This window comes from Solea solea, chromosome 10 (genome assembly GCF_958295425.1).
Source record: "Solea solea chromosome 10, fSolSol10.1, whole genome shotgun sequence".
NCBI lineage: Eukaryota > Metazoa > Chordata > Actinopteri > Pleuronectiformes > Soleidae > Solea > Solea solea.
Window position 1 is genome coordinate 27,261,779 of NC_081143.1, and position 25,471 is coordinate 27,287,249.

At 40.9% G+C, this 25,471-nt stretch overlaps 1 protein-coding gene and 3 non-coding genes across 9 annotated transcripts in view; all 4 read right to left on the minus strand.

Moving 5' to 3' along the window:
- The window catches only part of LOC131467035 (teneurin-3), a 566,025-nt gene that overhangs the window by 109,821 nt on the left and 430,733 nt on the right, over positions 1 to 25,471 (minus strand). For 4 of the 6 annotated variants that reach the window (XM_058640717.1, XM_058640715.1, XM_058640716.1 and 1 more), the window contains one exon: positions 7,998 to 8,207. The exons of the other annotated variants lie outside the window; for them this stretch is intronic. In XM_058640717.1, the coding sequence (XP_058496700.1) occupies positions 7,998 to 8,207 (210 nt within the window). The remainder of the gene's footprint in view (positions 1 to 7,997; positions 8,208 to 25,471) is intronic. 6 annotated transcript variants of the gene reach the window in all.
- On the minus strand, positions 21,130 to 21,202 carry trnak-cuu (transfer RNA lysine (anticodon CUU)). The gene has a single exon. It is a non-coding gene; the product is annotated as a tRNA-Lys (tRNA).
- Positions 23,274 to 23,346, minus strand: trnak-cuu (transfer RNA lysine (anticodon CUU)). The gene has a single exon. It is a non-coding gene; the product is annotated as a tRNA-Lys (tRNA).
- Positions 23,802 to 23,874, minus strand: trnak-cuu (transfer RNA lysine (anticodon CUU)). Its single transcript has one exon. It is a non-coding gene; the product is annotated as a tRNA-Lys (tRNA).

Genomic DNA, 25,471 nt, shown 5'->3' on the forward strand with positions numbered 1-25,471 from the left:
CATTGTGACGTAAAATTTTTCATGTCACATTCGTGAGAAATAATCTCATTACAACTTGAAATTTTCTCAAATTATAACTTTAGAAATAATCTCATGACAACAGGAAACATTTCACACTATAACCGGTGGAATGATCAAACTTTAACGTGGAATGTTTCACATTATCATGTAAGAAATGTAATAATATTATATACTGGGTATACATATATATATAATGATAATAATAATAATATATATATATGTATGCACTGTCATTGCAGATTGAGTACATACGTGTTGATTCATAAACGCTTTTTCAAACTGTTAAAATCTGTTATATTTAACATATAAATACTGCTAAACATATAAAAACCTTTCTGTAAAGAAATATAAAATGTATATCTAGACCTAGAAAGACTTCTGTACTCTTTTCCTCCTTCTTTATCTACATTAATCTTCTTTCTTTCTTTCTTTCTTTCTTTTCCCCTCCCACAGCTGCCATTGATTCGCTCTGGTGTTGAGAAGAAATGTTTTCGTTTTCCATCTCTCCGTCTCCCTCCTTCCTTTCTGTCACTCAGTGGCTCATTGATTGGTTCTGGTGTTGAGGAGAACTGAACTGCCGACTTGGACTCAACGTAGAGAAGCACTAAGTGTCTCGCTCTCTCTCTCTCTCTCTCTCTCTGCTTGACCTCCCTCGCTCTCGTTCAAATAGACGCCGTCAATAAGTCCTGGCGTCGTCCCACTATTTGAAAAAAAAAGAAAGAAAGAAAAAGACCTTTTTCTTTCTGTTTTTTGTGCTGTGGAGCTGAGAGCCTCTGTGTCTCTGTTTCTTCACTCTCGGGGGGGAAAATACGTTTTTGTCTTTGTTTACTCGTCTGCTGCGTTAAAACACTTAACAGAGCAGCGACCCGTCTTTGATTGGAACGGTCGATGCAGTGGGACTAACCGGACGGCTTATTAGTGTGAGAATAAACAATACTGTAATTGTTTCTTCGCAGTAAACTCTGAGTCAAAGCGGTGTGAGACAAATCTACGAGGAGAAAAACGTTGATGTGAAACCTAATTACTGTGCCCATGAATCAACATGACAGTCTCAGACTAGAGGGTCCCGTGAAAAGTCCACTCTGAATAGTCATCTCATGTTGTGTTGGGATTACAGAAACAACAGATTTGTTTAACCCCTAAGCGTTCCTTTGAAAAAAAACTTACTAGTTTGTTCCTAGCGGCAGAAAATGTCACCTTCGCAAAAAACGGCTGTAAAAAATATTCTATATTAATATTTTTTTCCACTTTAAATGAGTCAATCTTTTAAAACTATATCAAATATTTATTAAAAAAACAAACATTTTAACCCTTTAAATGCCAGTTCGTTTACATAACTCCACTGTTTTTTTTTTTATCGAAAAATACAAAAAAACGAAAAAAGAATTCCATAAAATACATTTCAAGGAGAATTTGATAATAATCATTATCAGGCCCTAGGATGGGTCAATGATTGGCAGAAACATTGATTTTGAGGTATTGTTATTTTTGTCAGATTTAAAAAAAGAAAATTTACTATTTTGTTCCTAGAAAATGTCACCTTCCCAAAATTGCTGTCATTGCAATACAATAAGAGTCGCGACCTTTGACCTCGTGACCCAAATCACAACATAAATCATGACAATGTAGTGATGAATTTACAGCCATATCATCATGAAATGGTAGGTGAATCCTTTCCATGATGTCATGTTTGGTAGAAAAATTAAAACTTATTTTTAAAAATTTTTTTTTTTAAAAAATCTGTGGGTCCTGAACCAGTCTTTGGGAAGCACTAATACAATTTAATTTATAGTTATATACAGTATATATATTTTCATTAACAACATTTTGACTATGATTTATTATCATGCAAAGACAAGAGGTTTGATACAAATTTGTGACCGTTTTTAATTCACACAGACGACAGAGAGTGAAAATAAGAGTTATCCATCTACATTGTTTCAAATTGGGATCTAAAAAATATAAATTTTCAGCCAACGTAGGAACCGAAATTCAAATTTCAAGACTCTACCGTGACTCCGAGGATAAATCTGTTTAGGCAAACATTGTGTTTACAGTGTTTTTTTAATAATGTGGCAGAACAACACGACTAATAACCCATCCGTGATTTGACAGACCGCCTCGCATCTACAGGCAGTTTTGAAACTGAATTTAAAATTCAAACAAGGAAAGATAACGCAAACAAACAAACATGCTGCGTCCAGTCTGTCACTGTGAACAGTCGCTGGGATTTCTCCGTCATAAATGAGCTCTTTCTCATCCTTCAGTTGTGCGACTGACTACAAGGAGAATCATCCCGAGGCAGTGGTGGATATAAAAATCAAAGTGCAGCGTTTGCGTCACACTCCGTTTCACTTAAAGGATGAAAAAACCAAACAAACAAAAAAGAAAAGAAAAGAAAGCTCACTTGAAAAAAGCTGCCAGTGAAAAAACACAGTGTGAATGTATTTATGTCAAAGACGCACAGATAAACATTGCAGCTCTGTCTTCTGGTTGTCAGGACACGTTTGGCTTCCCGCTTCCCGCTGCATCAGGATGTACACATTTAGATACAGTGTTGTCGTTCTGTGATGTTTAAGTCTGCAAACACGTTTCTTTCTTTTTTCACGCTCCTCACTGCTGTGCATCTGCTCAACTCTCTGCCGTCACAGTTTCAACACGACCTTTAATCACCGTATGTTCTCACCTGCTCGCGCGGCAACTAAAAATACCATCAAATGTAGTCGGCGCCATTTTGTGGACAGACGGCTCAAGCGTTATTAGAGGATCAAAAACACAAAAAGTTGATTAAAACCCATGGTTTTGACATACGTTGTTAAAGGAACAGTGCTTAACACATTTATTAGATCACCAACCAAAGTCACAGCTGCTTTAAATGAACAACAATCATCCTTACTTTCTGAAAATGTCCTGTAATGCAGTTATTTGATCATTGTCACGTATATGTTATTATACTGTTCATGTAAAAGCCAGACGAGGGACAAGAGTTGAAAACTAAACTCTCTGTACTGCTATTCTATTCTATTCTATTCTATTAAAGACAGCACTCAAATACTAAATGTGATGTGTGAGTGTTTCAGAGCGCAGCGAGCCTCAGTTAGATGCTGAAACCCGTGAGAAGAAAGTTTAAGAATCGTTATTAAATCCAGGAATTAACGGCGTTGTGCCCTAAACCAAACAGGAAGACGGCCATTTTGGACTGAACTGTGATTTGGGGGCCAATTTTTGTCAGTTTCGCACACGTTGTACTTGAACAAACTGCTGCTACACATTTAATTAGGGACGCGGTTTTACACATAGGCCCTTTAAAGACTGCGCTAAAATACCAAATGTGATGTGTAAGTGTTTCAGACCCCTATGTGCCTCAGCTGGACTATAAAACAGCGAGAGGAAAGTTTTAGAATCCTTATTAAATCCAGGAAATAACCTCAAATTGCTCAAATCAGTCTTTTCTGAGCAGCTGCTTAGACCAAGAGGGATTATCAGCCAGACTTAGTTCATGCCTCTGCAGTTCAGGCTCTGCTTGTTCAGTTTCTAATTTCATCTTTTTCACTCTGTCCATCTCAGTGCCCTGCAGCCTTCTCTCCCCCCGCCGCGGCTTCCTCCTCACTCTCTGATTTCATGTGCAACAACAGCGACCGCTCCAGAGTCAAACAGGCACCAGGAGCCAGTATCAGAGGTGACGCACAATCTAACAAATTCAATTCCACATTTTCCTGAGCTGTCTCTTTATAGCTTTTGTCACCAATGTCATAGTTGAGATATAAGCACTTATTTTAAGCAGCTGATCCCTCATGCACTCGGGGAAAACGTCTGTTGTTCTCCCTGTGTGCTTTCTGAAAATGTCCTCGCTTTCTGAAAATGTCCTCACTTTCTGAAAATGTCCACACTTTCTGAAAATGTCCACACTTTCTGAAAATGTCCTCGCTTTTTGAAAATGTCCACACTTTCTGAAAATGTCCTCGCTTTCTGAAAATATCCTCACTTTCTGAAAATGTCCTTGCTTTCTGAAAATGTCCACACTTTCTGAAAATGTCCTCACTTTCTGAAAATGTCCTAGCTTTCTGAAAATGTCCTCACTTTCTGAAAATGTCCACACTTTCTGAAAATGAAAACCTGAGGGCAGCTCATTTAAAATCAGGCCTGAAAACTTTGTTAACTTCAGCTCCCCCTCCCCCCTAAATTCTTAAATAATCATCTTAGTTATGAATTCAGTTAGGAATTATTTTCATTGACAAATCACACTTTTTCCTCCTGTGATTTTAAAGTCTATTTTAATTTGGATTCCCGCTTTTATTCTGCCATTTTTTAATATATTTCTACGCCTTTGTGAAGCACTTTGAAGGTTCTTCTTAGTGTGAACAGTGCTACACAAAAACAAGAAAAAAAAAGAGTAAAACAAAGAAATGTTGTTTCTAAAGCCGATTCAATTAAAGTCAGTGACCATTAGACGAGATTCAGTTACCATGGAGAATCAATGGGAGAATCATCACCTTAACACCGCACATAATGTTGATAAAACAACAGCCAACACTTATAGATAAACACTTAGATAAAGTGGTTTGTTTTTTAGCAGGCTGGACACCAGTGTAAATGATTTTTGTCTGTGGCGAGGCAGGTGTGTCCTGTGAAACATAAAACAGAAAAAGCCAAGTTTTCAAGAATAAACTACAAAGAAATCGACAACTTTGTAATCTTGATAATTCGCTTTTGCTGCGCGTGTATGCAGACGACAACCTTATCTTCACAGCAGAGTCACCAGATGAGTTCAGTCCAACAGTTTCACAGAGTCAACGTTAAAACAACCAGTGCTTCTCAAATCTTTTACACCAAGAACCACCACAAGGAGGCTCGCATAACACTGGTCGTGCACGCACCACAGTTTGAGAACCATGGCTTCCAATGATCCAGTAACTGCATCTTTCACAATTTTCTCCAAATTATAGAGAGAGAAAAAACCCAAACAGAAATAGAAACAAATTATTTCTACAGCAAATGAACTGATAGTCAGTGGCCTTCACGCGAGATTCAGCTGCCAAAGTAAATACATCAAGGTGAAAATAATAATAATAATAATGATGATGTTGATAAAACAACACTTGCATGCAAACTGGTGCATTATTTTATGTATTTATTTTTTCAAATACTAATAACAAAACCCGATTTGGGTCAACCCCCAGTATTGAAATTTACTAGGTTCCTTGAATGCATCACAAAGAAGGGTCTGTTTAGTGCAGTGATCCCCAAATTTACTTAAAAACTATATACACTGTTTTAAATAACATGAATACAAATGAATTTATTGATTCATTTGACTAAAAAAAACACCAAAATATTTACAAACATGGCTGGAATGACCACTGTTAAAGGCCAGAACATAGAAAATGTGTCTCAGGGACAAGTGCAGACTCGATATTGAACTTTGAGCTGAACTGTGAGCCTGTGTTTAAAAGAAAAAGGCACCGGATATTTCGACACAGACAAAACCTGTGTTTAATCAGGATTTTATTGAACGTGTTTTAAATTTTTTTGTCTCAAGAGGATGAACTGCAAACATTTAGCTTTGTGTCTTTGTCTCGCGGAAGGTTTACAATGCTTCTTCTCACCATGTTCCTGTTGTTTATTCATTCGCTAGACTCAAACACTTTTATCTCACTCTTTTAATGTGTTTTCATTTGAGTAATTATGTCCATCATTGTCTGCGAGACGTTAAAGAAGTTTAACTTTTGCTCAAAACAAATCCACCTACGAATTTAGAAGTAAACTAAATCCCCCCCGAGACTTTTGTGACTTCAGATTTTCTCCACCCCATAAAACAAACCCCTCCAGACACAATGTGTGTGTGTGTGTGTGTGTGTACGGTTAAAATAAAGCGAGACTTCCACCTGGACGTGTCGTTAAACCCGAGTCATACATCACAAGAGAAAGTAGAATGCTTTTTAACAACAACAACCCTGTAATAACAAATAGGATTCAAGCAAAACAAACAAAACTTTGTCCTCTGTCAGCAAAAATGTGTCCTCCTGCGTTGTACATCACTGTCACAACTGTTTGCATGAAAATCTCTTCGGCTCCGACGTTCAGCGGCTTCTATCCTGAAAACCTGTTTTCAATGCACTTTCGGGAATTCAGGAAAAAAAAAACCTACTCTTTCCCACCGATGATTCAGAAAGAAGTCGCTGCCGCAAACAGCCGTGAAAATATGCGTTCTGGAGGAGGAACGGACACGAAAATTCTGGGCTCTTTCCTGTCTCCAATTCCCCCCTTTTTTCCCCTTCGCGCTCGGTTTCTTCTCCTCCGTGTAAATAAAGGAGAGTGTTAAAAAAAAAAGAAAAGAGAAGAGAAGGCTGCCTGCTGCATGACTGTGTTTTTATATCTGAGGAAATATCAGCAGAAACGGTTTCTTTGTTTACTTTGCCTCGGCGCTCGACTTCCCCAAAGAGAGCGAGAGAGAGAGAAAAGTGCAAAGAAAAGCAAGTAAACGGATCCAGAGCGATACGACGACGACGACGAGCAAATTAAAAGAAAAAGAAATTGCGTGCAGGAAGTGGTGAGAGTGATATTTTAGATGTTTGGCTGAACATCGGCTGGTTAGGTCAGACTGGGACTACTTTAGGAGAAGAAGACCACACACACACACACAACCTTTTAGAGTGTGTTTCAGAGCCGTTTCTGATTATGTTTAGATAGTAATGTATATGCGAGGAGACGTCTGTCTGTCTCTCTATTTCCATCACATGCAGCTGTCTTTCTCGTTCTTCTGCGTCTCCTCCCTCCTCGTTCTCTCTCTTTCATGCCCCCTTCTCCTGTTGTAGCCCGACCCCGGCTTGTGGTCCGCTCGCTCACTTTCTTCTTCCATCGAAAAATCTGTTTCCTATCAAACTGCTAAAGTATAAAAAGCCCCGACTCAGGGACACGGGCCAGCCGAGGCGACTCAGGCATCTGGTGCTTGTCAACCTCCGTAGGCAAACCTGGTCTCAGATCAGCGCTCTGATTCCAAACCGACCCTCGGCCCCCGTGGCTCCGGGGTATTTAACAGCCGCGCTAGGGTTTCATCATGAACTCGCGCCCTTAACGTTTGCCATGTGGCGAGTCACTGTTAGCAGGCATGACAGCAACTGGAGCGGATCCTGATAATGCAGGATTCCACAGAGTCGCATGAGCTCCCACCGTGATCCAGAAAATGGCCTACGTGGTGGTGTCCACTGAGGAACAAAGAAACCAGGACGGTCCACTGTGCACGGAGCGCTTGATTCTTCTCCAGTTTAAGACTTAAAAACGACACATAGTTCCACTATCACCACAAGTTATTGTTTCGCCTGCAAGTGCTGACTCAGCAATATGCACCAGTCACACGGGAGATCAAAGACTCTCAGTGTGTTTGCAGTCAGTCCAGTTTTAGTTGGACTAAGACAATAATTCCTTTTTCATTGTGTCATGTAAACGCTCGTCTTAGTCAGACTAACATACCTCTGGATAATTTGATTCATAGTCTGATTACTCCCGCATGCATACGCTTAGTCGGACTAGGCTTTCTGCACATGCACCAAAACGACAACCGTACAACCCGCGGCCGCGTCGGACAACGCGACGACCACAAGATACACGCACAGCAGGTGCGAAATAAACAGAACCACAGCAGCGCCGTCCATCCTCACCGTCCACTGCTCCTTTCTCTGTGACGTAAAGATCGACAGGAAACATGATTCAATACGCACTAGCTTATAGAGAGGAGGCGGAGTCAGACGTACCAACATTGTGCAAGTTGTCCGATTGTCTGTCTTAGTCGCACTACGGACTTAGTTCGATTAAACTGTGTATGTAAACGACCTCCTTCTAGATCTTCTGTCCCAAAGTTCTTTGTCTTTTTATGTGAAAGCCATTTTCAGTTTGTGCAATATTTAATAAAAAGTGAAAAACTAAACTAAAGGTCATAAAGAAGAAGTTCCTCGTGAAGCAAATAACGTGATTTTTACCATGTGTTACAGGTGAGTACAAGCGGGCAGCAAACTCCTCCTCCTCTTCCTCTCGCTCCTCCTCCTCCTCCTCTCGCTCCTCCACTTGCTCCTCCTCCTCCTCTTGCTCGACCGTGTTGCCTAACAACAGGTTGTCACGGGGACTCACTGACTGAGGATGTGATTGGTCAATGACAGATGATGGACAGGAGGGGGAGGGCATGGGAGAACCTAGGAAAACGGGAAACAAACCCAAGGAGAAAAAAAAAAGAAAAAAGAAAGAAAAAACATGAATGAATGAATGAATGATGGGAATGATTTAAATTTAAAGAAAGAATAAACAAAAAGTAACCAAAGCGTGACAAAAAATGTAAACGAAGACGTGAAGTGTGATGATGTTTGCTGATGTCGGATATCTGTCAGATACTAAGGTGCTCGTACTCCGATACCACGTTCATATGCCACTGCGAACATTTCACTCAAGCTTTAAAATCAACTGCAGGGCTGCAAAAATGTGTTGATCACTCAATTATTTATGGTCACTAAGTTATTTGCCAACGATTCACTCAGTTGGGTTGAGAACTTTGCCGAGTTTGGTAAAGCTCTCCTAAAAAAAATGGAATCAATCACAAACCCCGCCCCCCTGCCCGCCCCGGCACACTAGAGGCGGGCTTTACATGATGACGAGAGAAAAACAGGGATTTTAAGAGACTTGCTCCAAAGAGTTCCACCCAGCCAAAAGTCATTAGACGCCATTTTTGTCGTTTGTAAACACAAAACTCCCAACCTCTGATTTAGGCCTAGGCGCAGGTTTGTGCTCTCTGTGAGATCTTGTTTTGGTCGATATATTTAGCTGATTAAATATAACAGATAATTATCCAGTAACCAGTTACTGAGCAACACTTACAGTATATGTGTTACCGAGAGCAAACCCTCCAAAGGCCTTTGTTTTACAAATCCAGAACGTTCTGGTTCTGTATAGAAAGTGTAGAACATTTGAAATTGGCGCCAAATCTGTAACCTGGATTAGATCTTGATGAAACTCATCGTGATGGTAGAGTGTCTGAACCTGCATACACACACCAAATATCACTCAAATACGGCAAGTTTTGACAGAGATATTTTGGGGGGGGACGGGGAATCTTGTGATCATTCCATGGGCAGATTCTTGGATGATCACAAAAACCACGGAAAGCACAATATCAGTCGAACTCTCCACCAGTGAAGTCAGTCAGTAACAAAGTGGAAGTGCTTAAACTCTTTAGTTAGTGAAGTTACAGCGAGTGCGGTGACTTCACGTTACACAGACTGCAACCGCTGCCAAATCATTCATTCAGGCCTCATCGAGAACGTCGCCCCCTGTCCTTCACATCCATGCCCGCTGATCCACCGCGTCTTCGCCCACCACTGACAAGTGATTGATACGCAAACTCGGGTTGTTGCAAGCGTGCAAGGTGTCGGTCTGAACACGAGGTCGCCGCCGCCGTGCCTCACAAGCAGAGCGCGGCAAAGAAATCAATCGCGTATCGATGCGGCAACCTTGGCATTTAGTGACTTCTGAATGCTAAGTGGCTTTTCTTCTTCTTCTTCTTCTCCTCTGTTTGTGTCTCCACATACAAATGTTCTCTCTTTTAAAAAGAATATAATTAGTTATTGGAAGAAGAAAAAAAAAAGGTTCCATTAACAGTAACTCGTTATGGTGTCTGGTTGATGCTGATAAAAGTGTAATGTTTTTGAATCTCATCATCATGAATGTTCTGGAGGAGCGGAGCAGACGCGGCGTCTAAGTGCAAAATCAATATGAGGGCATTTGTGTGTGTGTGTGTGTGGGGGGGGGGGGGGGGGGGGGGTGGAACACCCGAAAATCTAGTTTGTCTGTGCTTTTTTTTTTTTTTTACATAGACACAGACGTGAAAAACGCAATAATGCAATCCAGCTCGATTAAGCTTTATCCAATTTTTGCTTTTAAAAACAGACGTAAATCTGTTTTCTTACTTCAAGTCGTAAAATGTTTTTGGTTTTTTTTAACTTTTATTTTGTTGTTCACTCAGCTGAATATTAGCACGTCTGGCGACTGAAAAAGCTGCTTCCTAACTAAGGACGGGCATCAATATTCCATTATTATTCGCATGATTATAAAAACGGTGATGATTTAGAATATATGAAAATATACAAAACAAATGTTTTATCAATAAATGCATCAATAAAAACCAGGAACGCCACCGATACTGAGACGCTGCTGTATGCTCAGACAAAAACATTTATTTTATATTAAATATGTTTCATGCTGTCATTTTAACATGAAGTACATTGTAAGATAAGACTGTCAGATATTGAAAATTATTCTGGAAAAATGGGCAAAAAGCAAAAAAAGAAGACTTAAAACTTTTCTTTTTACTTTAGCCTTAAAACTAGCTCCTTTTATTCCACCCCATGTTGTTTTATTAGCATTTTTAGTTTATTTTATTTATTATTTTTTAAGTTAAAACAGGGTTTTAACCTCTTGACTCTGGCCTTTTCCTATTGTATTGCACCCTTTCATTTGCTTTTATTGTGCAATCCTTGTATGAAAGGTGCTATAAAAATAAAGTTTATTCAAGTTTATTATCATTATTATATCATTATTATAGTCATAGGCCATTTATGAACGTATGAATCTGTCGAATCTGAATCTTTTTATTGAATACATTGTATAAAGGACAAAAGAACATCAGGGACACGTCGTTATCTCACTAATAGACAGACTTTTCCATGTTTGTAAATCAGTCACTCTCTCCCACACCAAAGCCCATAGAGAAAATCAACGATTTTAACATCACAGCACACAGGAGTTTCTGATCCACTGCTGCCTCATCACAAAATTCAAATGTCTTATTTTGTATTATTCTGCATTAAAAATCCTTCTCCCGGATTAACCTCAGTGACACAAAGTGACCACACGAGGCAGCAGTAGACCAGCAGCTCCTGTGTCCCTGTGAGCTAAAATCACCGATTTTCTCTATGAGGTTTGGTGTGTGGGGAGAGGGAGTGAGTTTACAAATTCTAAATAGTTTTCAGGTTTTTCCCAGAAATAATCTGGGATGTCATGTGATGTAAGTATTACACAGTTAAAAAAAAGAGAGAAAAAAAGGAGAAGAACAAATAAAGTGTGTTTCTACAGCCTCCAGTGAACTCTACACTTCATCTCATCCTGACATTCGTTTGTTCTTCTGCAGCTTTGGGCTAAAAAAAACTACAGTAAAACAGTGACAGTATACACACACACACACACACACACACACACGTCTCTGTTTAATTATGGACTCAAATGCCTGTCGGCTCCAATCTTTCACGCACAGATGTGACATTTCAAATCAGATCCTCAAACCTCGCTGGACGCTGTTGATGGAGAAAAGAAAAGAAAAAAGAAAATGTCGAGTGGATTTGGCTGAAAAAACAGGACCAGTGTAGGATTAAAGTGACTTGAGGGCAAATATTAATCAGCAGTTATGGTCCAGTGGCTTAAATGTGGGATTTGTGGCCTTTCACTGTGGTTTTTTATTTATTTATTTTGTTTTTTTTGCCTCCCGAGACGTTTTAATCCTGTTTTGATTTTTATATTTTTTTTTTTACAAAACTGAATTTGTGTTTTGTGACGTTTACTGCTTTTAAAGCTGCTTTTAAAGCTTGACTTTTCACTTATTTTATTTTCTGTATAATGACCTTGTTTGTTCTGTCTTGTTTCCTTTTGTTTTAATTGACTTTATTTATCTCTGCTTTCGCTCCCTCGACGTCTCTATCCTGTGTTTTTTTTTTTACGTTTGTGTTTGAAAAAAACAAAAACAAAAACACAAATTAACACTCAAATGGGTGAAGATTAAAGATTAAGCGGTCAAAGAAAGAGTGCATAATCTCAAGAAACTGAAATACAACAACTACTACGACTCATAACAATAATGATAATAATAATACTCTTTCCATCTAGTCAAAGTTACGTGCTTCATGTAAGGAAAACACACACACACACACACACATTTACAACGAGAATGACCAGAAACACGGGCGTAAAAATCGTAAAAACAAACTTAAAACACGACCATGACCGACTGTGACAAATGAAAACCACACAAAAACCACAGATAAGATGTGATTTAAAAGAAACTTCAAACCTCAAACTGCTCTCTTTATTGCAGTAAATAAATAAATCAATGGATGAAATAAAAGCATTTGGCAGCCAAACTGAAGAGCAGCGTGTTTAATGTTTCAGGGTCTCGGCCGCGGCTTTTCATAAACTCTTCACTGCCGCGCGCACGTGTGTGTGTGTGTGTGTGTACTGTAAAACAATTGATGTAGTGTGTGTGCGCGTGTGTGTGTGGGAGCAGGTAATAGGTAATAAAACTATCAGCTGCTGATTTGTTCCTACACAGAGTGCGAGCTGTGCCAAAGGCTTTGGACTCACATCCAAGTCCTGTTTTCTCTCAGGAGCCCGAATCTAACAACAAGGCCTGGAGTAAACACACGCACACACACACACACACACACACACACACGCACACACACACACACACAGACATGCACACAGACACGTGCGCACACAGAGAGAAAGCGAGGTTTGTGCAGTCGTTCTTCTTAACACTCTGCATTGACTCTAACTCTAACCCTTCCCAGCATTCAACCATAACCAGTTCCAACGCCGTTAACAAAGACAAACTTTGAGTCACATGGTTCCAATCCAAAAATAAAAAAACAGGTGTCAAATCTATTTTTTTAATTCATTTTGCAATTTAAATCCATTTTTTTTTTCTAATTGTGAGCGTCCGATTGTTGCATTTTAAGACTTTCATTTTGAAATCCTGTGAAATAATGTCACAAATAAACTTATTGCAGTATAATTTCGGGGAAATGGTGATATCATATCTCCCCCACGTCTACTGAACTTTGGCTTTTTCCACCTAGTTGACTGCCCCCTGCTGGACATCCAGTGGCCCCCAGGGTCGTTTGAGGCCCCTGTCATAAAAACAGCAAAGCTGGTGCACAGAAGTAACCCCAGGTTACAAAACACTGTTTATAGGACATAAGGACATCGAGGACACGTCTTCATCTCACTGTCAGACAGACTTTTTCCAAATGTGTAAACCTCTCACTCTCCCACACCAAAGTCCATGGAGAAAATCAGCGATTTTAACACCACAGCACACAGGCGTTGCTGATCCACTGCTGCCTTTATTAGTTAATTCAAATGTCTTATTTGTGTGAATTCGGCATTAAAAATACTACATTAGGATTTACCTCAGTGACACAAATTGACCACACGAGGCAGCAGTAGACCAGCGGCTCCTGTGTCCCCGCGAGCTAAAATCACAGATTTTCTCTATGGGCTTTGGTGTGGGAGAGTGAGTGGGTTTACAAACTCACTTAGTTTTTAGGTTTTTTTTTCTAGAAATAATCTGTGATGTCATGTGATGTAAGGAATGCGCAGTGCACGTAGGGGGCGTGGCCTCAATAGCCCTGCAGTAAGTAGTGTGCACTGTGTGCCTGTGATTGAGGAAAAACGCATTTTTTTTTTATTGTTTTCTTTCACTTTCAAATAGTTGTTTTTTTTCTCTCACAGCAACTAGAAATAGTGCCTTTTTTTTTTAAAACTTTGCAATTATCTCATTATCTTGTTAAATGTTTTCTTGTGTCAATTAAAAATTAAATAGTGTTGAAAAGTCGACTTCTCTGTGTGTTCAGCCGCCGTTGCTTTCGAGCACTGGAGGAGTTTATTTTGATTCAAACACACACACACACACACACACACACACACACCCGCACACCCACACCCACACACACACAGCGTCTGAAGTGGCCCCCAGTGAACTTTAACAATGACTTGTTTATGTCGTCTTCCGGTCGCGGGAGGAATCTTCAGAGCTTTTAAACTCTGGAGTCTGATCACACAAAACAAATGCAACCTTAGCTCTCGCACAGCTGTGGAGGAGAGAGAGGGAGACACACACACACACACACACACACACACACACACACACACACACACCTACACACACAGAAAAAGAGAGAGAGAGAGAGCCAGTGTGTATTTTTATGTTTTGAACACCTGGCTCCTTCAGCGCCTCCTCATTCTTCATCCCTGCTTGGCTTAGTTTTGGCATGTGTGCGCACACACACACACACACGCATGCACGCACACACACACACACACACACACACACACGCACACACACAGGTAGTAGTTCTCCTGTTTTCCTGTGAACTCTTGTTCAACCTCCAGCTGCGCAGCACCGTAGCTGTTTTCCACTTTTTGCTTCATAAACTTTGTTTTCTCTCAGAAACAATATTTTAACATTCAATGCAAATCGTCCACAAGTTAAAGTTAACAACACGCTTCGACAGCAGCAACACATTCCTGTGTATTTCATTATATTGTTGTCTTATAAACACCCTGTTACCATTTTAACTAGCAGGTTAAATCACTAGTTTGTGATGTGGGACATACTTTTAAATGATGAAGCTGTTGACAACGAATTTCAAAGACACCGTGGACCACATATTCTTTTACCATTAAGAGGCCACTTTAGGTCTTGTTACAATGTCTGAACTTGTTCAACGTGCCACCAAATCCATAATCCAGATTAGTCCTGGATGAAACGGGCTCTCCTAGGAACCTCTTAGACGTGGACGAGGTGGCCGAGTGGCCGAGCTCTGCAGTTATTCTACTTTATTTCTATGATTGTTTTTCGTTTTGTTTGACACACGACGCTCTTTGTAAAGTATTTACTGCTCCCTCTCATTTGTAACGCGGAAAGAAACGTTATTTTAAAAGTGTTCTTTACTTTTTTTAAATGAATGAATGAAATAAACTAAACTAAACTTTAGAATGACCACATTGTTGTTGCCAGTGACTGGATGCAGGCAACCGTGTTAATACAGGCCATACAAAAAAAAACAGGAAATGAAAAGCTGGTGCATTATCACTCACACACACACACACACCAGCCATCATTTACTTTCCGCTTCCTCCTGTGGAGAAATGATTTGTTGCGAGCCTGCGTGGTATAAATTAGTCTCGTCCATAGGGGGCTCCACCACTGACAGCAATACATTATCCTTCCATTCAACCTCAGACACACTTCATCTGCCTCCTCCTCCTCCTCCTCCTCAGTCCAACACATCTAATCCGTCTACCATCAAGAAAATGTCAAGAAACATCAGTCACCGTGAGGCAAACATGTCCTGTCACTATTATATACACTGACTGAAGTAAATCATTGTAAAAATTCAGTGCTTCAATGAAGTATTTGTCTGATATTTGTGCACAGAACAGATGGAAACACAAAATAGTGGACAAATTGTTTGCAAAATGTCATAAATGTTGTCATTTTCAAGTCATTTATGGGAAAATATTAATGATTCTCTCTAGTTGAGAATGTCCCGATAATGGAAATTCACCACACTAGAAGAATTAAAGAGATTTTTTATCACAATTCTCGATATAATCGGTCAAAATATCGATTTAGTAACATATATATATATATATATATATATATATATATCTTATATATATATATCCTTAAAATAAAGGGCAAATATCCATGTCTCCTCCATCCATGTTCTATACATAGACTAGATGACCTTTGACCTTTGCTCTCTATGTTGTGAATAAACAGAGAAATCCTGCACTTTGAACTTTTCACATTAACGTTTTTTTTTGTTTTCTTCGGTGAGACAGATGTCACGATGTACGTCGCGCGCACGATCGTCTCGCAATATGTTGACGTAGCACAGAATCGTTGTCTCGCAATTTTATTGGTATCGGAGTGTGAGTACTCCTGTTTGTGGGTCTAAGTGAGGACCAAGCAAATGTAAAGAACACAGCAGTTAGGGCCATTTGACAGTGTCCTCACTAAGAATGTTGTATGAGATTTGTGTGTGTGTGTATGTGTGTCTGAAAAAAAGAGCAGTCAGTGTCACACAATAGTGTCTGATAAGAACCAGGTCACACACACACGCACACACACTGTCCTAATAAGGACACGCTATTCATTTGGACAAACTAAACAAAGCCTCATCACTATGAACATTAACCTATGACAACAATTCAAATCTCAAACCTGGACGTCTCCCTCATGAGGACCAGGTTTTGGTCTCCATGACGACTCCATGGTCCTGATAAGGTCCTAAATAGGTAACAAATACAAGAACACACACACACACACACGCACACACTCTCTACTTCCTTTATGTTCAATGACTGCTTTGGTTTTGCCTGAAGGTAAACGGTGACCTCCAAGTTCAGATGCAACGCTAAGTGGCTGTGTGTGTGTGTGCCTGGTATTCCTCATGTTGTGGGGACCAACTGTTCACACAGTAAGTCCCATAACTCTAATGGCGTATTTCCACAGGCTCCACTCGCCACGCCACGGTTTAAGTAGCGTTTCCACTAGCATAGTTACCTGGTACCAGGTACTGTTTTTAGTACCTGCTAAGGCAAGGTTCCAAAAGTGTACTGAGTAGTTTTTTTCTGGTCTAGCGTTACAGCGCCACTTACAGTCCTGTCATATGTACTACAGCGTAGTAGAAAAAGATGGTCTACGTTTCCGTCTAACTCTCCAGGAAATTAATGTGAGTCAATGCAGTGTGTGTGTGTGTGTGGCCCTGGTGTCCCCTCTCTTGGGACGGCGGAGTAAAGTGTATGCAGATGGTTCCGTTAACGCGGCGCTGCAATGATATTGACAAGACACTCAACAGAATGCAGTGATTGTGTTTGAGTCGTTACGACTAAATGTGTTTAAATTAGGCTTCCTGTGCCCCTCCCCCTAACCCCCACTGTCTCTCTGCAGCAATGATACGACGATTCCCTCTGTTCACGAGAGAGAGCGAGACACCTGTTCACTGTCAATGGAGATGAGCGACGATGACTCATTTGCATGACAGCGACAGCAGAAGATGTACGTGTGTGTGTGTCGCTTCACGACGTCGCCGTGATTTCATCGCTGTAACGCGGAGGGGAAGGAAAAAACATTTTTATTTTTCTCTCTCTCCGCACACACGCGTAAATAAAGTGGAAAGAATCAAATGTAATGATGAATATTAATGATCACATCTATATTCCATGCAATTTTCTCATCTCGCCTGCCTCGTGTTGACTCACACCGCGCTCCCCCCGGTTGAATCAGCAATTTGTCAAAATGGAAACGTGTCCAGGACCATGTCACAATTTCCCCCCGCGGCAGACGCAACGCTCGCCGCCTCACCGGTGAAGATCAATCGAGATTAAATCATCTCCTTTTCAAATAAAAGCCATGCTATTTAATCCCTTACCCCTCCATAACCTCACTGTGTGAGGATGTTATTTAAATGTATATATACTGTATATATACATATATATATATATATATATATCTCTTCTCCTCTGTCCCCCATTTTCCTTTCACCCCAACCGGTCGAGGCAGATGACCGCACATCTCTGAGCCTGGTTCTGTCAGAGATTTCTTCCTGTTAAGAGGGAGTTTTTTCGTTTTCGACGAGCACTCATTTTCAAGGCCAATAGATTTCCAATAGTTTGTGTCATGAAAAAGCCGATGTTGATAAATCCTTTTCTTGCACCCAGCTACTTATGTTTTGTACAAACAGGAAAAGAAAAGAAAAAAAACTCAAGAAAATAAAACATCAGAAATGACAAAAAATCCATCAGTGTGATGGTGGAGTCATCATATCACATCTGTGTGAAACTATGAGGAGAATTTGTGATAAATAAGTCGATTTTGGAACTATAAGTAGATTTTGGAACTTTAAGTAGATTTTGGAAATTTAAGAAGATTTTGGAATTATAAGTAGATTTTGGAACTGTAAGTAGAATTTGCAATTATAAGTAGAATTTGGAATTATAAGTAGAATTTGGAATTATAAGTAGATTTTGGAATTATAAGTAGATTTTGGAACTTTATGTAGAATTTGGAATTATAAGGTAGATTTTGGAACTTTAAGTAGAATTTGGAATTATAAGTAGATTTTGGAACTTTAAGTAGAATTTGGAATTTTAAGTAGATTTTGGAACTTTAAGAAGAATTTGGAATTATAGGTAGATTTTGGAACTATAAGTAGATTTTGGAACTTTAAGAAGATTTTGGAATTAGAAGTAGATTTTGGAATTATAAGTAGATTTTAGAATTATAAGTAGATTTTGGAACTGTAAGTAGAATTTGCAATTATAAGTAGATTTTAGAATTATAAGTAGAATTTGGAACTATAATTAGAATTTGGAATTATAAGATTTTGGAACTCCGCAGTAAATAACATATTTACAATGATCACTGTGAGATGTCTGTGCAGATCTGTGAGAAACAAAGATTCTTCAGTGAGTAGAATATGACGTGTAAAGATGACAAGAGGACAATATTTCATCTAAAATGGTTCATTGTCCAAGCACACATGTTCACATGAAGACTAACAAATCCAGGGACTGAACTCGTGATTTTTTTTGGGCTGAAAGACGACCCACTCCACCACTAATCCACCGCTCTGTAATGCACTTTTAATATTCATGGAAATAGTCTGCACTCTCGAGTGGTGTTCAGCACTTTGATGAATAGTTTCGTGCCCAGAATGAATCTATTTATTAAGGTGCAGACTTGAATGTTGACTATTTCCCTCATTTATTTCCACACATGCTGTAACGGCGCCGTAGTTTTGACATGAAACACATAAATGAAATGCAGCGGTGGAGCCTGAGACGGTGTTAGATTAGTTTACCTCCCAGCTGTTGCTGCTGAATCAAGTTCATCCGTTCACTGAAACCAAATGAGATGAAATCCGCCCCCCGTCTGTCAATTAAATCATTAATCTCTCAGCATCCATGTGTCCTGCATGCCGTCTACTCCACCAGTGTCCTTTCGCACTGTCTTAACCAGAGTGTGTGTGTGTGTGGCAGAGTGGGACAGATGGTACCATTTGCAGTAATCGTCTGAATTTCACTAACTCATAATAATAATCCTGATTGGAGCTGCTGCTGCAGCCTGAGTGACTGTGACGTATGACACATGTCACTCAGTCTGTGCTTGTGATGAGACTTTTAATGTTTCACATCCACTCGATTGTGTTTACCATCACTTTGCGACTGATCGCTTTCAAACCAAAAATCGCAATTCAAAGACAAAATTCACTTTGTTTGCACGCACAGTTTAAACACAGCTAAGGCCGTAGTCCGACTAAGAGACACCTGGACCACTTGCAGAGTCCAAGTTTACAGGCGGAGAAGATTATCCATGTATTTGGCTGTGTACGTCCGCCTCCGCCTCCGTAGGTGGCGCTGTATCTCTCTCTAATCTAGTGCCTATTGAATCCATTTCCTGTTGACCTCTACGTGAACGTTGACATGGACGTGGCTGTGGCTCTGGATGTCTTTGCTCAAGGACACACATATAGACAAGGAATTGAACCCACAACCGTCCAGGTGAAAGACAACTTGTCCTACCACTGATCCACCGCGGCTCAATCCTAACTCCTCACTGTTTTAATACATTTACTTTTAAAACTTAATTACATTTAATATCAGAAATTGACTTTTGATACTTAAGTATAGTAAATCTGTACTGAGTAATCAGACTATGAATCACTTCCAGGAATCCAGGTGTGTTAGTCTGACTAGAGTAAGACTAGCTTTGGTGTTTACATGACATTAAGGAAATGATAAAATCGGACGCACTCATGGTGGAGCACGTGGCTTCCTCGCAGCAAGAAGGTTGCCGGTTTGGAGATTCCTCTCACAGTCCACAAACATGAAGACCCCGCCTCTCACTCTTTGTTATATGGGATTGACTCCACCCCCCTGCGGCCCGCAGGTGGAGGATAAAGCGGTAGAAGACAGACGGATGGATGCATAACGAGTACTCATCGCAGTTTAGTTTGCTGCACGTTCTGCCACAAATACTCAACCCATGATCACATGATTCACAACATCATCCATTATTGTTTTGACTGAGCGACACCTAGTGGTAGAAACGACATACTGCGCGTTGAACAAATGCCGAGTAAGAACGACTGGCCATGAGCTGGAAAATTCTTCCGTTGCTGGATTATTGGGGCTAAAACTCCTGCTGTGGCTTTGGGCTTTAATGAGGACTTTTGACATGAGTGGGTTCACACACAAGACTCTTATCTCTCAGACTTTTCATCCTCCTTCTCCTGAACCTCCTTTCCTTAGAGGGAGTCTGGATTGCCTTTTCCTTCATTTTCAGATATTCCCTCACCCTCTCTTTCTCTCTCTCTCTACGAGTATGTGTGTGTGTATGAGTGTGTGCATAATCAGTGCACTGCAGCACTGAACTGGAGAAAGCCTTTGCAAAAGTGATTTATTACAGTCACTCACTCTTACTCACACACACACACACACAAACACAGGGTGATTTATTTCTGTGCAGGTAGACAGTAGTTGTTCAAGGGTAAGAGATTAGTCTAACACACTGAACACCAAATTATTATTACACATTTAGACAGACGACAGGCGCCCACCCCCCCACCACCCCTCTCACTCTCTCATATGCACAACCACTTTCAAAAGAGGAAGCCAAGGGGCCAGAAAAGTCAGAACCTGAACAAAACATGTGAAATCATTGAAAACAAGAGTAATAAGTCATTTCCTTTTTAAGAAATATGCAAAAAAAAAGTGACAAAAGAGGACATTGGATTTTTTCGGTGAATTCTAACCATTCTGCCCCACTCCCCTTTTTTTACTACAAGCCAGTAATGAACACACAAATCAGGCTTAGAGCAGTTACAACCAGGGAGCAATTGGGGTTATGGCATGTTTCCAGCGGGTGGAACAGTTCAGTTCAGTGCGATACAAAGCTTGATGTCTTGCTGAGACAAACGGCCACAAACCAAGCAGAAAAAAAAAAGAGTTGTTCAAAGAAAAGGCCGGTTCTGTTGCATTCCTTTTCCATGTAACGCTACGCATCTGGCTGACACAGCCCACACCTGACCGTGGGGTATTACCGTTGCACACCATACAAAGCCAAACTCTGGAACTACCATGCAAGTAGTTCCAGAGCTTGCTGGAACTACATGCTGGAACTACTTAGCAAGCTTAAGATAGCTTGCTAAGGTGAATACTGCACTTGTCCCAGACTTAGGTTTAGAATCCATACACATGTCCAGTTAGTTTCACCAAAGAAACCGCCCAACGTGGGGCTCGAACCCACGACCCTGAGATTAAGAGTCTCATGCTCTACCGACTGAGCTAGCCAGGCACTTATAAACGAAAATATACCAATATTCACAGTGTGAAGCCAACAGGCTGACAGAGTTGTGGACTTTCCCCTGCACTGTCAATAACACTGCCACCATGGGCAGGAGGAATAACACTGATCCAGTGGACAATAAAGACCATGTTCCAGGTGAGAAGTCAGAAAAAGACATGGCAGGCCACTGTGAGCAACGACTGTCGTGACAGAGTCACAGTGAGCACTGGCCACTTTTCACAGAGGTTAAAATCCTGGGTTTCAACACAAATTTTCAGAACAAAAAAAAACACCTTCAAAACAGTTGCTTAGGATTCATTCACAGCTGAGTAATGTCATGAAATACAAGATGTCGGAAAAAGGTTCATGATAAAATAACCAGCCCTAACGTTCCATTTTTTGGTAACCTTCCCTTGGGGTACCAAAGTACTGGTATTGTGCGGGTGGAGCTAGACCCATGACAGTCAGCTGACTGGGCAACAGAAAAATGCCACTCCCTTGGAACCAGTGTTTCTTCAACACCCACAGTCTATTCTCATACAAACTTTATCATCTGAGGTAATATGGAATATCCTTCCATTTTTACGCAGATGACACACAACTTTACCTGCCCTTAAAAAAATAAAGACCCAAACTCTTTGCCATCGATCAGAAATGTAAAGCCTGCAACCAAGTTCCAATTCCCAAAAAGGGAGCCACAACCATGAACTCCTCAGGAAAGAATCTTGGAAGCCAATTCCATAGACTTCCATTCAAACAGAGCTCTTTTTGCAACCAGTGGAGTCGCCACTTCCTTGGCATTTTCGACGGTCAAGCTGGAAGACTACGTCCACTGGATAATCTATGTTGTTAGTAGGTGTAAATGGTGTAAATGCACACCACTCGTGTGACGGACCTGTGCTTCGTCAACTGGGATCGGCTCCAGCTCCCTACGGCACTCTGGATAATCCACAGCTAATGTGTGTACTGCCCTAAAGAAGTTCACTCTGGCCACCTTTGATACAGTATGTTGGCCAGCAAGTGAGATACACACACACACACACACACAACCACACAATCTATCAGCCCTAGAGAAGTGCCGTCACAATTACACTGTAAAAAAAAGCCCAGGCACACAGAGCAGAGCAGAGCAGCGACGGACACAAAGGGCCCTTTATATCTCGCCTCTATTGTTATCATTTGTCTCCATCTAATTCTACTTGTGTCAAGATCGATTTAACGGACTGAATATGAAGCAAAGCACCCTCGGGTCATGTAGCCAGTTACAACCACACTGTGGCTCTATCTGCAACACACACAAACACACACACACACACACACACACGGCAGCAGCTGTGGATGTGTGCACAGAAGAAGAAGAAGAAGAAGAAGAAAGATGCATCGTACAATAAAGTTAACTTCTGTCGACTTGGATAAAAAGCCTTGATGGTTAAATGAGACTTGCTGACACGAGGAGCTGCTTTTAATTATTTTGTTAAGTGGTTTTAAATTGTTTGTGAGTGTCTGTGTGTGTGTGTGCGCTGCTGCTGCGGCGGCGATGCTCGCTTATGTGTGTTTGCCAGATGAAGAGAACACTCCTCATTCAGACAAATGGGTCAGCAGCTAAAATGCCAACACAGGCCGTGCTGTCATTTCACATGGACGTGTTCTGCTAGATGTGTGTGTGTGTGTGTGTGTGAGAGAGAGAGAAACAGACCAACAGAATGTGTGTGTGAAGCAATCAGAACATGACATTAGGAGAAATTTAATCATAGTGTTAGTCAACCCAAACCAGGACTTTTAAAATACGTGTAATTACGTTAGTTCAACTGAAATAGAAATAAGGAAGAATTTAGGGAGAATACACAAAACTTTTAATCCACTCTGGCGTTTCCCAAAAATTGACCCCAAAAATTGTGAAATGCAATCCAACACAATTCTTGGACCGAGGACATTGTTATTTAAACAGTTTAAATAAAGACACACAATGGTGCTTGAGATACTAACAACCATCCAAATAAACAGGTCAATCAGAAACCAGATAGGAATAGACCTACCAGAACTCAGACAGGAGTATGAAGCCAACATTTACTAAAGGTATCGCCCAACGTGGGGCTCGAACCCACGACCCTGAGATTAAGAGTCTCATGCTCTACCGACTGAGCTAGCCGGGCACAGCCTACCAAACATAGACCTACCAAACGATTCAGACAAGAGCGTGAAGCCAACATGTACCAAAGGTATCGCCCAACATGGAGCTCGAACACACAACCCTGAGATCAAGTGTCTCATGCGCTATCGACTGAGCTAGCTGGGCACGTCTGGTTCAGGCGGCTCATCAGCTGAAAGGCCCGTTGGGCAGGGGAGTCGGGGTGTCCGCCGGTTCGAGGCTCGGATGACGACTACTCCTTCTGTTTCTCGAAATGTTTTTTTTCTGCTTGGTGGGCAGGGCTTAATACTCACAGGCATTGCGCGTTGATGAAACAGATGTGCGCATAAAAGGGCCTTTAGAGAAGGACTGGTTCACCCTCAAGATCTGTACTAAGACACCTTGCTGAGGTGAACCTCAACACTGTACGTGTACCAGACTTAAATCCAGCAACTCTACAGATATTTTCACCAAAGGTATCGCCCAACGTGGGGCTCGAACCCACGACCCTGAGATTAAGAGTCTCATGCTCTACCGACTGAGCTAGCCGGGCACAGCATACCGAAAATAGACCTACCAAACGATTCAGACAAGAGCGTGAAGCCAACAGGAGGGAACCCAGCACCTGACAGAGGCACTCAAACGCTCTCACTCTCATGTACTCATATGCACAACCACTTTTCTAAGAAAAAGCTAAGGAAAAGTCAGAAGTTGAACATAATTCTCCCTAAATTCTTCCTCAACGTAAAGAAAGACACACACCGGTGCTCGAGATGCTGACAACTACCCGACATAATAGCTCACCCTGAAACAAAGTGAAGCTACAACCACAACCAATGCTAAAGGTGAGCATTTTTGTGACCTTGACCTTGAAAATCGAATCGAATCAAAGGTTTGAATCGTGACGCCCCTGTCGTCCGATATTTTGATAGTCGGTTTCATTGCGCCATTTGACAGAGTAACAGATTATGGAACTAATGCTAACTTTACTTGTGTTAAAAAACGCGATGAACGACCCGAGTCGTTAATCAAACGCTACATTCTGGCAACTTGTCGAATCAGAATCAGGTGTGAGGTACGTCAGCTTCACAGAGCAGAGCGGGCACTGTTTAGTTTCTGCTTTTGTTGCGGACAAAACAAAGCATTTAAGTGGACAGATTGTCCCCGCGTATTAGCATTTTGATAGAGTGATAAAAAAAAATTCTTCCCTCGCCCTTGTTTCCTTCTTCATATTTTTGTGCTTTGGAGAAACAATGTGTCACTTCAAACACAAAGCATCTCTCTCTCTCTCAGTGGGATTGTCTTCAGTCCGTCTCCTCCTCCTCCTCCTCCTCCTCCCCTGAGATACATAATTGTCAAAACACAAAGATTCCTGCCTGGTTCTTAATGCTGAGGCCTCGGGGGAGTATGGCTAACCTTCTTCCACAGCCATTCAACGCTTCCCTTTTTACTTTATCCGTCAGCCGACGCTCGTCCTTATCTCCGTCTGACTCTCTGTCCGTTTCCCAGTGAACTGCGGCGCTCGCTGAGGCCTGCAGGTGTGCGCACACGCGTCAGCTTAGCTTCTACTCGGAAAGAAACAACGATGAGTGACAGCTAATAAAAGACAGAGAGAAAGTTCTTTTTTTCTTTTTTTCCCCCCACAGTGAAGGAGATTTCACCACAACTGACACTTTCTACAGACGACCTGACGTTTGGAATTACGACTAAAGAAGCACAGACTGATGCTGATTACAGACGGTCAGGGATTAGTCACGTGTTTAAGGCTAAAAGGGTTTAGAAAATGTGCAAAAATATGGAGGTTAGTAAGGTGTTTTTATCACTTTATACCATTTTGTAACAGTTTTTGTCACGTGAGTGAAGTTTTTTTACAACATGTGTTTTGAAAATATGGACATTGGTGAGTAGTTTTGTTGCAGTTTCGTCTGGATCTATAAGCTTTCAGAAAATGTGCAAAAATACAACAATAATAACGTTTTCATGACATTTCTTGATAAAGTTAGTGATAAAGTTAGTGATCTGGTTTATCCATATCTGTATGTTGTCAGAGAATTTACGCACATATAGACACTGGTAACATGAATTTGCAACGTTTTGAGTGATTGATTAATCTTTTTTGAAAACATGGACGTTTTTATAACTTTGTACTG